General features: G+C 41.5%; 1 protein-coding gene across 1 annotated transcript; it reads left to right on the top strand.

Annotated features, from left to right (window-relative positions):
* The first annotated feature begins 371 nt into the window (after positions 1–371).
* LOC107224404 (general transcriptional corepressor CYC8) lies at positions 372–17,789 on the top strand. Its single transcript, XM_046736683.1, has 8 exons — positions 372–519; positions 1,623–1,765; positions 1,951–2,203; positions 2,372–2,500; positions 2,749–2,868; positions 15,157–15,506; positions 15,591–15,941; positions 16,091–17,789. The coding sequence occupies exons 2-8, from the start codon at positions 1,637–1,639 to the stop codon at positions 16,790–16,792; spliced, it is 2,034 nt and encodes a 677-aa protein (XP_046592639.1). The 5' UTR covers positions 372–519; positions 1,623–1,636; the 3' UTR covers positions 16,793–17,789.
* Positions 17,790–18,087: the final 298 nt, after the last annotated feature.

Below are 18,087 nucleotides of genomic sequence, written 5' to 3'. Positions count from 1 at the left end.
CATAACCAAGCCACTGATTGAGAGTGCAAGCGGAATTGCGCGCAGGTACCTCGCGACTTCGGTCTACACGCTTCGCATCATCAGATGACAGCGTGCTCAATATAATTTTAATTTGTTTTGAATGGCCCCTGAGTCGCAATCGCATCGGTCGCATTGACATAACCAAGCCACTGATTGTGAGTGCAAGCGGAATTGCGCAGTTACCCTGCGACTTCGATCTGCACGCGTCGGATGGTCAGATGAGAATGAGAGCGTGTTCAGGCGCGTTTAAAAATTCGAACGCCGCCTGTCCGTTATCGCGCCGCTCCGCTATGAACGGACCTTTATGGACCAGAAACCTTGGTGCCGTTTATTGATCGCCGCGCAGCGGTGCCATATTTCTTGGTGTTCCTCGTCCCGCCGCGACGGCCGTCCAGTCGACCGAGGACGTTGGCCATTTCGGTATCGTTTCGTCGAGTTCCATTTTCCGAATTTTTTACCCCGACAATTGTCAACCGACGAACGTCGTTAGACTGTCAGGTACAAATTTGTCTCATTATAGTCCTGCCATGCCTACCTGAATTGTCACGTCCTTTAACCACATTTACCCACTCGAATATTACCCAGAATAATTGACGTTTACGCCCGTCACCCGTATCAGGTGCTCGGTTTCATATTCATTTGTTTATGCGTACGTTAATTCATATTTGCTGTGTAACATATATGCGTATATCGTTTCATATATTTGTCAGCCGTGGAAAGTTCTTTACTGTAATCGTACGTTAATCTCGTTATTTTTTGTTACACGAGTACCTTGCTTTCGCAATTTTCATCCACTCGGTATCTGATCGGATTTGTTTTGTTTAACAATTATAGTGTGGCCAAAGATTGCGTCAGTCAGAGTTTCGTTTGTTCCTAATTGCCTCTAACAAGTTGGGTTCTTTTTTATCGAGCTTTGAAAACGTATGTATAATACCATGTTTACAGTTCGGAGCACTTGCTTGATGCTCGGTGGTTACTCGTCCAGCGCCCTTACGCGTTTTTTTAATCAGAACAACATTACGGTGCTGCACTCTGTTGCTGCTCTGTGAACTAGTTCACAGCTGTTGCCACACAGAAGAGATACCAACAACTGTCACCTTGTAGATGAAATGATGACTGGTGGCCGTAAAGAGGAAAAGCACACGGGAAGCATATTGTTTTAAATTCGGCGATTAGTTATTTGACCGAACAGACTTCTTTGATTTTTGTAATATAACGTATCAGCGAAGCAAGGGTGTTGAAAGAATGAAACTAAAATGATACAGAGTGCACGGATCAGAGACACGGTCTATAATTAAATAACAGTAATTTCGATAGTTTTCTGTATTTTCGTCTCTCACTCTGAAAATAGTAACGGAACGCCCTAGAATTTTTCAACATCTTATAGGCTTCATCTCAATGTGCAAATTACATTTTTAACCGCTGCCAGATAGTTGTAGCACTGCTACTCGCCGCAAACCTTGATCACTTCTATTGTAACGGCAACTACTTCCATACCTTGATTCTATGTGTTGCAACAAATCTACCTGCATTTTATGTAAAGGTATGTGTAGTCGCTTGTTCATTACCAGTTATAACAGGTTTGTATTTTTTGTCTGCAGGGTCATTCTGGAACATGTTGGCACAAACTGGATGTACATCGAAAATTAACGCAAACTCTGATGCGAAGGAACAGAAAGCTGAAACATCGTCTATGATTAAGATGGAGGAATTGCTGAATGAGGACGATTCCAATATCGCTGAGGTGCTCCATGTTTGGTGTACACTTTATTTTCAACTATTTTACAGGATGATTAATTGTAAATTTCTGAAAATATAAATAATGAAAATCGATGGATACTGGATAATCAATCTTCGAGTTATGAATATACATGTAGTGATTGAATCGCTTTTTTTAGAAGTACAATGAAGTGGAATTCTTGATTTTAGGTGGTACTCTCGAATAAAGGAGGTCCTAAAGTCATTCACAGGGGTTTCATGTACACATTGCATAAGAAACAACCCAATACGATACGCTGGCGATGCGTTGGCAGAACGTTGCACTGTAGAGGAAGTCTCATTACTACAGGGGATTGCAAAAAACCAAGAATACGAATGCAACACAATCATAGTCCAGATTTTGCCGCAGCACAATTGGCCAGAAAACGATACATTGCTTTAGGTCAACCTCCGGTGCTTTCAGGTCAGTCTACATCATTGTTAAAAGAAATAGAGAACGAAAAATGATAACAGTAGCTGGCAACAGAATTTCATTTTTAAATGCAACTTTGAGCGTCGAGTTTCACTTTTGTAACACATTCTACACTAGTACATCCAATTTCTTACTAATTTAGCTGCTTTACTGTCCCAGATGATGAGCCTAGGACACGAATGGTACAATCTGGGAATCTAAAGCCTAGTGATTTTGTCTCATGGACCGATTGGCAGATCCAGAATCAATTACAACTCCAGTGCCCAATGCTGCCAATACTACCAAACGGTAATTTAAACCAGTCATTCATTTGCATGACGAGTGCCGGTGATAAGGGACTATATTTACGTTTCAAAATTAATAATGAGTTAAATGAACGATGGATTGTATTTCAGGAGACACAAGTTTCTTTTGCCTTTATTATACGCTGCATTGACCTATTCAAAACTCTGACCAATTATCAAGACATGTCACAAAAAATTCTCGGCCAATTTCTTACATTTAATATGAAATACCGTAATTATTTCACATCGCAGACGTGGAAACGAAGCGGATTACACGATCAACGAGCAGAAATAATAGTGAGTTCGAGCTAGTATCTGATTGGCAAGGCGGTGATCAATCTGAAGGTCAATTTTTACCGGGACTTCAAAAAGGTGAGCCAATTACTTTTAATGGCGTTGATTAAGTAACCATTCGGAATGTTTCGATTTGTTTAAAGTACCTAATATGAATGAATTTCCCTTCAATGCTTCAAAGCATACACATTTTAACAAACTCCTTTTATCCCGCCATTTCACGTGTTTATTCTACTTCCTTTGGAAATTCAACGTATCGTACAACGCAACCGTAAGTATTTCACGTATTACGAAATTTTACAATCCCCCCTTAACACGCGACAAACAAAGTGTTCTAATTCGTAAAATATTGCGAGTATTATGAGCAAGAACCGCGTAGCTTTTTCTTATCGTCAGCTCATTTCGGCGCCTGGGAGTATGCAACCCAACTGGCAGCAGTGAAAGGCTCACTTTAAACATCATCTGCGCCAATTTTAAAGTTTGACTCAGCTGGTATTGGGTAATTTGAGATTTTGCTGATGGTTATGGCATGACGTATCGTTATTCCAATAGCTTTTTCTTTCCTCTTTTCATCAAAAAATCTTCAAATTATCGTTCACCGTGGGATTGAGTTTCAAACGACATTGTCTGCTCCGCATATAAATATAAGTTTAAGCAAAATTAATTAAACTAACGTGTATTGGTAGATTGAATATGTTTCTTTTTTATCGCACGCTCGCTTCATTAACGAGAGGAAAAAAGACACCTTTTATCGCTTTCGTCTTCGGAATTTCAAATTCGTCATCAAACGTTGAGATTTAATTGACCAATAGCGCGATTGTTTTCCCAAGTACATCTTCTTAGAAATATATTGATGTCAAGAAGAAACAGAAATGTCTGTGATACGTACAACAACATCTGGAATCAAATTTTCATACACCCACCTGCGATGTGTATAGATATGTGTATAAATTTGGTACGTAAGTAAGAATAAAACTCTTATTAAAAATATGATAAATATAAAATACATGTGACTAGATGTTTTAACGGCAATTGCATCACTTTCCGTCGATATATCTGTGTAATCTTTCTCATCAAACCTTTTTTAGTGTCGTGAAATATTCCATACTTCGATTTGCAGTGGAATGTGTAACGCGGTGTATGAAATGTAAGTAAAACGCAAAAGGCGTCGTTATCATTTTGAAAACTGATATTGCGGTTTATTTTTGCAACGCTCCGGAAGCTGCCAAAAGCGTGCAACGCATGTTACAATGTAACATGTTAATCGATGTCTTGACAAAGTTCGGGCAACGTAATCAGGTCGGATAGTAGAGCGCACATATGATACAGATAATGCGTTGACGACCGGCGCCGTCGCACATGCGCGTCCCGACGCCCCTCGGCCACCGATTTCGATTTTAGTCATTCCTGGGTCGGGGGGATCGTTACCACTGAAGCACGGTGCAAAGCACATCGGCCATTTTCTAAGCTCTTCCCGTTGCGATTTTATATTCGTCAATCCCAGGTTCGCGAAGCTCGGTCCCGTGTGTTTTTGAAATTTTTTTTTCGAAAATCCGTTCTCCCCAGTGTTCTTATCATCCTCCTGCCGCTTTTCGCGCACCAACCGCGCTTCGATATTAACTGGTAAAACGTAAACGAATTAATACATAAAACAAGAAATACAAATAAATATAAAAAAGCTTCGGTGGACTCGGTTCTTCGACCGAACCAGGCTGAAAAACACGAGGAAATACGGTGCGGCTCGATCAGTGCCCGGTTTGCGCGCGTTTCGTCGTTATGATGATAGTAGTGAATGACTGCAGCGAGAGTATTACGAGTGGCTTATAGTGCGTGTGGTTCGGTTTCCTCTTCTCCAACTACGTTCACTCCGTCTAATTTGTTATCAACGTCGAACAAAACTCTCCGGGCTACCGCACCGCAGTCAATCGTCACTTTTTCTTTATTTGTTATAACATTTCCAGTGAGTGATTAAGATACATCCGACACCTATTATAACATGTTACAACGCCGCCAAAGTGTTTTTCTTAAAGCACGTTTTTAAAGCAGCGCTCGATACGCCAACGCGACCGTCAAATCTCCGCAAAATACCTACAACTCGATCTCTAAAAGAGCAACGAGCTTGTGTTCTCCCTCGTACGCGTCCAACACAGTCATATGCATACGCATTTGTAACATATTTATATAAAGCGCATACGTAGTACGCACAGATATACATATACATTATCAACCCAGGGCGAGATAATGATTGCTTTTTATAGACGGAACGTCTCGTTGCAAGGAATGGGTTGCTATAACCACAGAAAGCCCCTGCTTCTAAGAATAATTATATACACGCTCAATATTTTCGTTGTAAAGGCTCCCCCGGCCGACAAACGCGGGGCTAATACGCACGACGATCGCCTCGCAACATTCGTATTTCTCCCGTACGCGTAATCGTCCAATTTATCGGTAGCCGTCTCTCGACTCCTCTGTCCAAATCGCGTCGGAAACGAGACGTGATTTTTTTTTCTTCCTCGTTTCCTCAAGCTCCGGGATTTCGTGCCTCGACGGAATTGAAAACATCGACTACTACGTCGCTCCGCAGATTCATATCCGACACAGAGAGACGCTCACGCACACACGTACACGGGTTGAGACACAGCGCGCCAGCGTCGCGGAGTCATTGTCTCGTTCCCGATCGATGTTTGCGGCTCGTTGCCGATTTATAGCAATTGCCTTTTCGCACCTCGTTCCGCGATCTTTTCGAAAACCGTTGCATATTCAGCAGGCCGAAAAACCAGGCGCGCACAAACCGAAATTTACTACATGCCTGATAGAGGCGGGTTCTCGCGACGCTCGCTTATTGATCCGATCGTAATCCTCCCTGGGTCGACTGCATTGAATCGAAAACTGAACGCCGCTGCACCGACTCGGCCGATATCGAAGAAAATCGGCGAGAGAAAATAACAGGCATCTGCCGCGACGTGGAGCGTCGGTTTAATCGTTGATGACGTAATTCACGCTTAGATTACACTCTTTGTCCGCGATCTTCCAGCCGTACAGGTCCCGAATCCAGTAAAAACTTGCACGAGTTACGGACCCCGTGCACCAGACCAGCTCTATGCAGACAAACTCTGAGTCGTCGTCGCAAATTGAAACTATTTATACCGACGTATATCGCTAATCGTACTAGAGCGGCCACGTGACCACTTGACGTACCGTCGCTCCCGTATATTTACGACACTTTCGGATAAAGGTTTCGGGTGGTTTTAGGCGCTCGAGGAAAGCTCGTTACTATCGCGAAATTTGATTGGAATTTTTGTCCAGATATTACGGGCATTTTCGGTTCGAACAAAACAACAAACCGCAGCGACGTTGAGTCCTACGATGCGGCGACGAATGCTCGGTTTCAAAACCGCGGTGGGACTGGAAGGAAGAAAATTTAAATACTCTTATCGAATCAATCAATGTAACGAACTGAAGCTACGTGCTTCTTATCCGACACGTTGCTCGACCCGGTGTCTTATTTTCACGTAATCTCTAGCGTCTGTACCAATTTCGATGTGAATCTCCGTAGCGTTTTACCAACAAACATTCTAACCGAAAAATGAATTAAAACAAAAAAAAAATGTCGGGACAGATAAATGATGAAAACGAATAGGATTACCTGCAGGTGCGGTTAAATTCAATTTTGGTTCAATTTTGTTCCAAGATTACCCTCAAGAGGATCTTATAGTCAAAAAAATTACGCATCGCTGATGTGAAATTACCGCAGACAGCGCAATTCTACATGCAATGCTGAACATAAATGTACTAATAAAATTTTGTTTTACGTAACAATGATGCCAAGAAATGTATTCCTGTAATTGAATTATGACTAGGCATACATTTCCTAGTGTTATTTTCCCATGAAACGAAAATTTTTTCGGTCAGATTTGCTAGGCATTGAATTTAGAAGTGCGCTAACCGCGCCATGTTCGCATCTATGCTGTGTAAACTTACCAACTATATTTTTAGGTAATAGTGAAAATATGTGACATATTTTATACGGTCGGTAAGACTGACTATAGCATCCTCTTAGCGTGATGATAATTGACAGAAATCGGTTTGAATAAATGATAAAAACATATTATTGATATCATCTCCAAAAAATGTTGCGTACAACATTACTTTACAGCGTATTATAAGTAATAAAATCACATTGCCGTTGCACAAATTGTACACTAACAATGTGAATATTGTCATCAAAAATCGAACTTTGGTGGATTTGCTGACGAAGACTCGTTGAAATCAGCGATTCAAAATTGACAACAGCCGCACCTTTGCTGCATAATTTTACAGTTGCAATGCGTTGTTGATTAATCGTACCCGACAATCTCTCAGTTATAAGTATCTGAAGAAATCTGTTGTTTATTATTAGATGGTACATGTACATGTCCCGTTGCAGTAAAAACTTTGCGCTTGAATACGGTGATTAATCGTCCAGCCCGCTGCGTCAATTTTCAAAATTCATTTCCTTCCGAGGAAGCAGCAACGTCCGGTTTTGTAATATGTATTTCACACCGCTTAAGTCACAGCGCGCGACACATTGTAGATGAAAAAATTGTCCTCAGGCACGAAAAGTACGAGGTCACGACCTGTCCTGGAATAACCAGGGGGGCACGAACAATGGGGTGGACGTCCCTCTGCTCTTAGGCGACCGCGTTTGCCCCCCTCCGTCTTTTCCCTCGGCGAGTTCAGCTTTACTCGCCAGGTTTTAGAGCCGAATTCGAAGCGGCAAGTCTAGGGCTTGTGCGTACACCCGGCATGCTGGAATGCGAACCCCTCGACCGAGGAGTTGGCAAAATGAAAAAGTCCAGTGTCGAGCTCGCCCAGCGCGTCTGGAAGACGTTAGACCGATCATTCGATCATCTCTAATACAAGGGGCAAGGGGACTAAGACCCGGTTTTTTATCCTCACTAGTGAGTGCGCGTATAACCGTTCGACCCGGCTGTCGGGACGCCGGAGATTTTCATATCGCCATAGGAATATTGAAATTCTTTTGAGTTGTCCAACTCCCGCAGGAGTCGTAAGAATCTGAGAAGCCGAGTGTACGCAACGCTTTTCATCGGGGTTCAGGGGTCAAGGTATAGTCACCGTATTCGCGTGAATCATTGCTGCAGCACGACATGCTTGTACACGTATACGTATATCCACGCAGCCGGCTCAGCAAAGTTTAACGATTTGAATTCACGGCGAGTTCGGTAAAATCGGGGCGTGTTTGAACTCGGCGAAATGGTTGTACACGAACGAGTATAATATACGTATATACGCAGTTTCACTGGAAAACGGTTTGACGTATTGACACGTCTCGCAAGGATCTCGCGTCTCAAGATACCGGAGAATACAAAGGCGTCAAAATTTCGGGATCACGTAAGATTTTGCACAAGAGAGTGTCGGGCATCATGAAACAGGAACCGGAAGACGAGGACGACTGCCTCGTCGATCACGTGACAACCTCCGCATTTTCCTCCGGGCACTCGAGCAGCCGGGTTAGATCCCATTCTCGAAGTCTCAGGGCCATGGCGAATCCCAGCGCCGTTTGGGCCCACTTCGATCTCTGCCTGAACGACCCTCTCAGAGCCCAGTGCCGTATATGCGGTGCCGTTGTCGTCAGAGGGGGCGCCAATCCCCGACAGTGCGGGACCACCAATTTGCATCGACATTTGCGGGTTCATCACGGAGGACGACTTATCGGGAGACGGTATCACGGTAATGAGAAACACGATTCTACATCATCCAATGCTTTATTCCCATTTTGTGCATTTTCTAATTTCATGTAAAATGTATATTCGGTATACCTTTTCTATGCTATTTTTGTTTCATTTATATCCGGCAAGGAAAATTCACTCGTACCGTCAACATCACGAGTAATACTACGTGAGATAGACTAATACCGTTGAACACGCCTTCGACAAAGTGCATTTACTGTTTCCTTACACCGCGTATAAACACGCGGGGTAATCGAGCTTGCAAATATTTATTCTATCTTTTTTAATCGCGCAATTAAATGCGATGCAGCCAGTACCTACAGGTTCACGCAAGTTAACTTTGCGAGCTGGTCGCAGGACACGGCCCACAAATACGTAACATTGCGCGTGCCTTGCGATTCTGCGACAATAAAACATACACCTCCAAACGCACTTTGCAGACCATGAATGTGACGAGACAACCTCTAGGAAGTATAATGAACCGAGGAGAGCTCGCTTCGTTTATCGATCAAATTTTACTTTTCCTCTTAATTGCAATTTGGCTTATAATACTCGTGAGCCGTTAATCCTGCGAGTCCTCGCGGCTGCTCGTAATTATGCAGAGTTCAGGTCAGAACGGCAGCTGTTATACGAATGAGGCACAGGCCTTCTGCACTGGCTGGATAAAGGGAAATTTTTTAATTCGTCATATACCAACCGTCTGGCCGACGAGAGCTTCGTTGTTCGACGGTCTTGCGGCTCATTTGACGTAACGCCGCAGCTGGACGGGTTGGGAAATACACCGATTACGAACTGCTGCAGCGGCGTCTTCAACGAAGCTCATTTTGCCGGAATATTTTATTCCCCTCGAATCTGAAGAGAACGCATATTCGTAATTCTCATCTATAATATTCAGCACTTGTCGACAAATAAGAAATCCCTTCGATCCTGTTAATACGTATTATACAGAACAGGATTAAAGACTGCAGTTTTGAACTTTTTCTCGCTATCTAAATTACGCATCAATCTACAATTCTACACTGTTTTCGCCCAAAAAAGCCTAGCGCAAACCGTGGTGAGCGCACTTCTACGCGAATACTTTTGGAACTCGAATTATATAGACGACCTAAACGAGAATTATTAGAATTTTAACAGGAACACGCACTACGAACTTACAGGCGTAATAAAGCACGAGGGCTAAGGTTATCAACGATCCTCCGATACAGCGAATGGGCGTGTAGCAGAACGACAAAAATTGCTTATCGCTTACATTGACCTTAATTTTTATCACGGAAAGAAAAGTAATAGGTCAAAGACGAAAAACCTCTTTTCGTGCATCTTCCCTGCGTTCTATAGATTTAAATTTTCTCACATCTTGCCGTCCGTCGTATCTTGTAGCCCCGCAAATTCCACCCAACCTTGTAAAAATCTCATAGCGATGATCCATTGACAGTTGGCTGTACGGATTTCAATTTTGCACCAGCTTCGTCAAAGTTGAGAAATTTTTTTTAGACACATTGTCGCTAGAAACTAAAATGAGGTTCCGTTTTTTTTTCTCTCTCCTTCACTTATCGATTGCACTGAATTTTCGAGATATAACGAATTTAAATTTTCAGTTTAAAAATCGAAGCGCGAAAAAGTTCAACGCTTGTATTGACGATTCTACAGCCATAATAAATTTCATCTCTCAATGCATCATCAACGATTCTACCAAATTTATTTATTTCTGTGACTTGAACTTTTCATCCGTTCATATTTTAAATAAATAAAAAAATCAAATAAAAAAATAAAAATACCAGGCAGAGTAAAACGACGACGAGGGTGTCTGTAAGACTGATGATCGAGGATTATACAAATTCACACACATACCGCCTACATGAATAATCAAATACACGTAGAAAGGATGAAATTTTTTAGCCTCGTTGTATGATACAGGATAAAAAAAAAGAGTATTGTTGAACCCTTGCGGCATATTACAGCCGCACAGGAAGCCCAGACAACAGAGGTGAAACATGGCGGCGTAGAAGAAGTGGGAGTCGTCGGGGAGCGAGGGGGGTTGGTTTTCGCGTCTTTTAATCAATAATTTAAAAAAATGTATAAATTAGTGAGGCTAGTGGGGGCGTCGCGGACCCAACCCTCCCCCACCCCCCTCCCACCTCGCGCCACACCCCCCGTCACTTCTCCACCGCGTCGTCTCAACCGAGCATATCTGTATCGGAGGGGAAGTTTGAAAATTTAATTATTGTACCTAGCAGCTATATAGGAGGGGGACCGAAGGGCGGTGCCTCCGCTCGAAATTACTCGTTTATATATCGCTTTATGAATATGCGCCAGGCGCCTCTCTCTTTCTCTCTCTCTCTCTCCCCCTCTGTCTTTCCCCCTCGTATTGCAAAAAATATCAACAAAGGCCTTCGAACCGCTTCACTTCCTCGAAAAATGACGGCTGAAAGTCCTGATCTCGCGCTTCCCCTCGTCCTCCTCCCCCCTCCCCGACCTCTCCGTCCGTCCGCGCTTTTAATTCCTTCTACTCACCCGGCCATGCAATATTCCAGAGAGAGGGTCGATGAATTCTCATTTACGTTATCATATATCTTTGAAAAATATTGGTTTGAAAAATAAAGATGAACGCTTTACAAGCTACGCATAAGAATAAACTTGACCTATGAAATTAGGCGATATTAAAAAACTTCCTGTTCTTTTATAAACGCATACATGTGCGTATACTTATACGCGGTATCGTGTAGGCTATAAATTTTCTCCGATAATTGAAGTATTGTACGTTTGCGTATGTTCGTACTTCATGTAATACGCAGGATCAATTCCATGAGACAAAAAATTGCGTGTATTATATATTTTTTTCGTTCGACACAGTTACTAACAATTACAATGTGTGAATTGAAGGAAAAAAAATATGGTGAAAATAGTACCATGTTTTGTTGAAATTTTGAAAATAATTCTTCTGCAACTTGAAGTATAAAATTATTATGTTAATATTAATTCAATTGACCTTTTCGAATTTACCTTTTTCCCTACATCGCTCAAATTGCGATTAATTTAAATGTGCGAATAATTATCACAATATACGCTTTGGTCCAGTGGCGTACTTTGCGGCTATGCTTATATCACATATATGTCCTGTGATAAAACTGTGTTTCCGGGTTAACAGGAAGTCGACAATCACATAGTTATACTGATTGTTGTTCAGTGGCCTGTATACCGTAAGTCTTAGTTTGACTGCATTACAGTTTTCATACCTCTTGTTAAACAAGCCGCACTCCTGGATAACAAAATATAATAGGTACTTGAGTCTCGATCGCCGTGTAGAGCAAAACTAAATTTAAAGCGACAAAAACGCCACACTCAAGAGACAAGCAAGGTTGATTCTGTGACGAGACTATACGTTTTTCATTCGTACACTTACACGATTTTGCAGCAGAATTCGTACGGCTACGATATAAGTACATCGTTAAATCGAACAAGGCCGCCCTATATAATCTTCGTATAATACGCCGATGAGGGAAAAGACGGGGATAAAGAGAAATGGGAAAAAGTCGGTTCTCATCGGAAGCGTATCTCGGTATTGAGGCGAGTGAAAAGCGGGGGTGGGTGGGACTGAACGTGCGCAGTGCAGCAACCCCGTAGCTTTCTCTGGGCTTTCGTTGCTGCCCTCGCTGCACTTGAAAAGAGGGACGTCGACGGCCAAGTAGTACGACTCGCGTGTTCGACTGGCGCAGATCTGTCGCTGATTGGGAATTGTCGTAGCAATTGCGGGTGATTAGACGTCGTCGATAAAAACTTATCTTACACACGGATGATATAATATAATATAATATAATATAACATAACATAATATAATACGATACGATACCATACATTAATAAGCGAGGCGTCGTCGTGCGGTGCAAAAGTGAGCGTGTGGTGACTGGTAACGACGTTTCTTTGTGTGCATACGCAATTTCTGTAGCGTCGATATTTTTTCCTATCGTTTTTTATCGCCAAACGCCCGCGTAACTTCGCGCCTCTTTCTGCATATACACACACACACATACATATATATATATACATATTATATATATATATATCGACATGGAGAGGTATCGTTGCGACGAGTTTGGTTAGTGGCTGTATTCCTGCAACGCGACTTTAATTTCTTCTATAACCTAGGTCAATTCAGCCTCGAGATATTGCGCAAACAACACGTATATTATGTCTAAAGTATGTACGTTGTACATAACACGATGTCGGAGTCGTTAAAATTAGTATATATTCAATCGTTGCCGCTGTTTTTCGATGACAGAAATAATGACCAAAAAAAAAAAAACAAACAAACAAATATCTGTATAACATTGAAATGTCAAAGGGTTGGTTGTACAATAAATAAAAACAAAAAAAACATTCTAACCCGCCTACGCCTGTCTGTTTATTATATTAAAATAATTACGTATACGCACGTTAGTATACGTACGTGTGTGTTCAGAGCAACGCGACGTGTGGGAAAGAACGTTGAATCTCAGATATAACGCGGATGCTGCTTATGCCGCGTGCCTCTGAAAATAACTCATGTATAATACTGGAGAGCTAGAGAGCAGGCGAAAAGAAAATCTGTTTTTGTATTCTTACGTCCTCCTCAAAGCCTCGGAGACAATGATTGCATTTTCATTTTCTGTCTTTTATTCAAAGAATAAGAAAATATTTATTATAGTATTTATACCTGATATTTTGTAATTTTCTGCAGCATGGCTTGCAGAACTTAATTATTTATTTTAAACTATGAAACGACCAAGTAAGTGCATTCGCAATTGGGGGAATAAAAAATATAGACTTATGTATTACGTGTATTAAAATTTGTACCCAACCCGTGATATGTACTTTATTCAAACAGGTGCAGTAAAAAAAAATATTCAAGAGAGTTGCATTTGACTGGAAGTTGTAAACTTAGAGTCAAAACTTTTCGAGAATAGTCATGAGTTAATAAAATTTTCAACTCCACGAAATGATCGTTGCATTATACGAGTTATAATTTCCCCTTTGAGCTATGAATCGTTCGATTATTAGTCGAAAATTGCATGTGATTGTTTGAGTAAATATTTAACGGTACGGATTCAGAATCATCTTGCAAAATAGTGATTTATCCACGTGAAAGAATATTTGTTCAATCGACTTGTTGCAAAACTTGGTTAACCGTGCAAAGAGGAATACAACCACGAAATCAAATCTTATGTTGTACGATTCTTCCGTTGAATAAAACAATTCACTTTATACCTAATTTAGGGATGTTCGATCTTTTGTAAAAAAAAATCGATCTCTGGACCAATCCGATTCTACTAAATATCTAAAGGTAAAAAACCGATCTTGATAAAACCGATCTGTTCATGTCACGTGTTCCAAAAAAGCCAAACTCTAAAGTAAGCGAATGATCGAAACCTAAAGCTCAACGAATAAACAACATCCAAATCCTACAATACGTTTAGAATGGGAGATAGAATCAAGTGCACTTTCTTTTCTACCTTGACTCTCTCAGTCGTACATTGATTTTCGAATCATCACCATTAGGCATGTAAGATGCCAGTGTCAAATCTATAATTATTGTCTTAGTAGGGTCACAAATTTTGGCCAATTTAAGTTAGGCCTTCTCACACTTGAACATTCTCACGTGCCCTCGGCATAATAAAATTGTTCATTGTCCTGTTGTCCCAAAACCCGGAACCCGCAACCCGGAAGCAAGTAAAAGAATCTATACCAAAGATCGATTTCTCCGCGTCAAAAAGATCAATTCATAATCGAACATCCCTAAACTGATGAAAACTTTGCTCGTATGAAAAAAATAAATTGCACAGCTTGTTCGCGTTATCGTTGCTTCGCGGAGGAGACCTGCAGGGACCTGGTGGAAGGTTAAACGGAAGGTTACCAATGAACACGATGCATCCGACAGCAGCAGCTTCTTCCTTTCCGAATTACAAATCGTCGCCGGTGTCGCAGAAGTTCCCGGGTATCGTTAAGCAGCGGAAAGTGAATTTCTCTACCCGCGAAGTCGAGACCCTCTTGGCGATGGTGAGACAGTATCGGGACGCGATATTAATGAGCGTTGCGAACGGGCGTGGGTGGCTCCAAGCTTGGCAATCCGTAGCTAAAGCTGTATCGGCGGCCGACGGTGTTGAGCGGAGCGAATCCGACTGTAGAAAGAAGTGGACTTATCTGAAATGGGAGGCGAGACACACGAGCAAGCCGGGTAGAACCCCGACTTCCAGGGCTGTTCTGGACATCCTTTTGAACAAGGATTCCACCCTTGAGAACCACTTCGCTCCCACTGACCCCACTAACGCTCGCGGCAATGAGCAGCTAATGATACCGAGAGATTGGGAAGGTCTTCTTCAGTCTCATCTCCGACCTTGTAAGAATGCTATTCCAACCTTTCGGATCGACCTTGTAGCGTGTAGTCTCTTTCATAGATTGTTCCAGCAACTTGAATTTCTTTGAACAAAAATTTCAGAATCATTCAACAAAACCAGCTAGACAATACTACATTTTCTGCCCCAAGCAACACCGCGAAATTGTTATTTTTAACTTCTTCACTTTGATGCAATTTTATCATCAATGCAACCATTCGAACAGTTACACATCGATGTGATAACGTGCACTACCCTTATTCTTGTTCCAGTACTTCCTACGCCAACGCAGGCTAGTTCCGGCAGCAAAACAATCAGGATAGGACAATCGCTCATAAGGCCGAGACCCATCGCGCCAGCACCTTCTCAGCACCTTCAGCAATCCCAACAACAACAGCAACATCATCCGCAACAGCAACAACAGCAGCCACAGCAGCAGCAGCAGCAGCAACAGCGACAACAACTCCAGCTGCCGTTGCAACAGCAACAACAACCAAAGACTTTAGTCCTTAAAACCATTCCCCTTAAGGTGAAACACGTTGCTCCAACCACCATAAAAATGGCACCCCGTCAACCACCCAGTGTAATTCCTCAAACCACTGTACCGCAACAACCAACTGAGGTTAGTATATGAGTTACAAATTTATGTTGATAAGAAGAAAATCGATGCTTTTGGAAATTACAATGCCATTTAAACTTATTTCAGGTTTGTCTGCGATGGAATAGTTACCACAGTAATATGCAGAATAGTTTTCCCTCTCTGTTAGATACTGAGCAATTCGTCGATGTCACTTTAGCTTGTGAGGGTCGATCTCTGAAGTGTCACAAAATGATTTTGTCCACCTGTAGCGATTACCTCGCTGATCTTCTGCGTGAAAATCCTTGCCAGCATCCAATTATCCTCATGAAAGATATCAAATTTTGGGAAGTTGAGGCACTAGTCAGATTCATGTACAGGGGCGAGGTAAACGTCGCCCATGACAAGTTACCGCAACTATTGAATGCCGCCGAAGCGCTGCAGGTCAAAGGACTGGCTGGTCCCAGTCCATCCTCGCAGGTATTTCCTATTCCTCTTCAGTCATTGCTGTTACACAAATATTAGATACGCACCCACTCACTTTGTAGTTGTCGATGAAAAGTTGGATCTTGTCATTGAATGGCAGCTTCTGAAAAACCCAATGTGATATTTCAATTTTTATCCCGCAGAGTACAAAGCCACCGATGTTAATCCCGCAATCAAAGCCGTCGACGTCTCAACCAATAATTCAGCGAACCTCATCAGAAACCAAAGAAGCCAAAAGCCAACCTCCCAATACTGCCAATGTGATAACTGCTCAGAAACGTACTCAGAAACGTCGCCCTTCAGAATCAAACGAACCAAGCAAACCGTTCACGAAAATTCGCTTGCAGCGTCCCCAGAGCCCTGTTTCTCCGACAGTGACAGTGAAACTTGAACCTTTAGATATACCTTTAAGTCCCACGGAAATGTTTCCCGATGGTCACGACAACCGCTCGTCATCTCCTGCACGATATGGGAACTTGGATGACTTTCACGAGGAGGAAGATCCGGAAGGTGATCGGGAGCGGAGTAGCACGGACCGAGATCTGAATTTTTGTGAGATACCAGGTCCGCCTGATCTCAACGATAGCGAAGAACAAATGGAATTCGTACCAACGGACTTTTTGGAACAGGAACAAGATATTTTAGATGATCACGAAAACGAGCACGAACAGGATCCGGACCACGACGGGGAAGATGGAGAAGACGAAGACGACGGAGATGATGGGGATGACATACACGAGTTGAACGACAAAGATGAATCACCGGATCGGAGTAGAGATCCCGATGACGAAATTGAGGACGACAACTATTCAGAAAAACTCCCGGGAGATAATAATATGACATAATTAAATGTGTTTTTGTTAAATCTTGCGAGCCGAACGCCGAGAAATTGTAAAATTACGCTGGTCTGTACATTAGCAGTATTAATCACTGCTCAGTATGGTTTAGTCTGGTTGGAAACGCTAATCACTGATCACGATAGATGACCTTGTTCGTTTGACAAATCTCATCGCGGAGGACTGCGAATACCTCTCTTTCTCTACTTTATCTACAACCAATTTATTCATACCGGATTTGAATCAACTGGAATGCGCACATTTGTTTCATATTTGTCGCGTGGCTATAAGAACATGTTTACGAATTTGTACACGATTCTACTGACACCAAAAAGTATTCTAAAATTGTTATTTTATTTTTGTTTTATTTAAATATTTTTTACGTGATTTTTTGATTTTATGTTTGTTTAATATGCAATTTGTTGCTACATCTATGATTTAATCGATGCATTTATACAATTTAGTCGTAACGATAAGTATGCATTCAGTCATTATACAAAGATTATTACTCATTCAGAGTGGAGTTTTAAAGAAAACTAAGGTAAATCCAAATATTAGAAGAAGCCTGTAATGTTGCCACATTTTATATCATATTAAAATTACGTATTAGTTGATGATAGTATACATTACTAGTTATAAGTATGAATTAAGTTATTATTCAATATGCACATCACGGACTCCTTGGAAATAATTGGTGATGAATTCCGGTGTATATGTATATGCAAAAGGAAGACAATTCGTATACGTACATACGACGGCAGTACGTATTTATATGTATGTATCGACGTTTGAAATTTGTGTCACAGAATGTCTTATCGTTCGTAAGGTAATAAAAATAAAAGCTATGTACGTACCTACCTGTTGTGTATATTTCAAGAAATATGGATAACGCAAAAGTCTTATAAATAAACGATCATTATGTCATAATACACTTGATTTTCCACGTTCACGCTACTTTTCCTTTTTACCATTTGCTTTGTGCAATCTCTAAATTCTGAACGATCTAACCGTAATCACTCAAGACCGTAGTAAAATGTATATCGGTTTAGATTTCCGATAAATAAATTTGATTAAATCGGTTCAGCCGTAATAAAATAAAAAAAAAAAAAAAAACGTAACCAGTTCATAACTGCAATGATAAAATATGCTCTACACATTACACACGCCACTATCGACTTATTAATTTCAATATATGAATGCATTCGGAAATTTCGTATCAGCTCAAGCAAATCGATGACAGAAATATATGTTCTATTAATCTAGTAAACCTGGTTCTCCGAGTTCAAAAATAAGCAGAGCATCTT

The sequence above is a fragment of the Neodiprion lecontei genome, chromosome 4 (genome assembly GCF_021901455.1).
Source record: "Neodiprion lecontei isolate iyNeoLeco1 chromosome 4, iyNeoLeco1.1, whole genome shotgun sequence".
NCBI classification, from domain to species: domain Eukaryota; kingdom Metazoa; phylum Arthropoda; class Insecta; order Hymenoptera; family Diprionidae; genus Neodiprion; species Neodiprion lecontei.
Note: the sequence above shows the minus strand (reverse complement) of the source record. Positions and strands in the feature narration are given on the sequence as shown.

Coding starts and splice junctions, on each gene's coding strand:
- LOC107224404 (XM_046736683.1), top strand. CDS start 1,637: ATGTTGGCACAAACTGGATGTACATCGAAAATTAACGCAAACTCTGAT. Junction 2,204..2,371: donor TCAACCTCCGGTGCTTTCAG/GTCAGTCTACAT, acceptor TTACTGTCCCAG/ATGATGAGCCTAGGACACGA. Junction 15,507..15,590: donor TACCGCAACAACCAACTGAG/GTTAGTATATGA, acceptor AACTTATTTCAG/GTTTGTCTGCGATGGAATAG.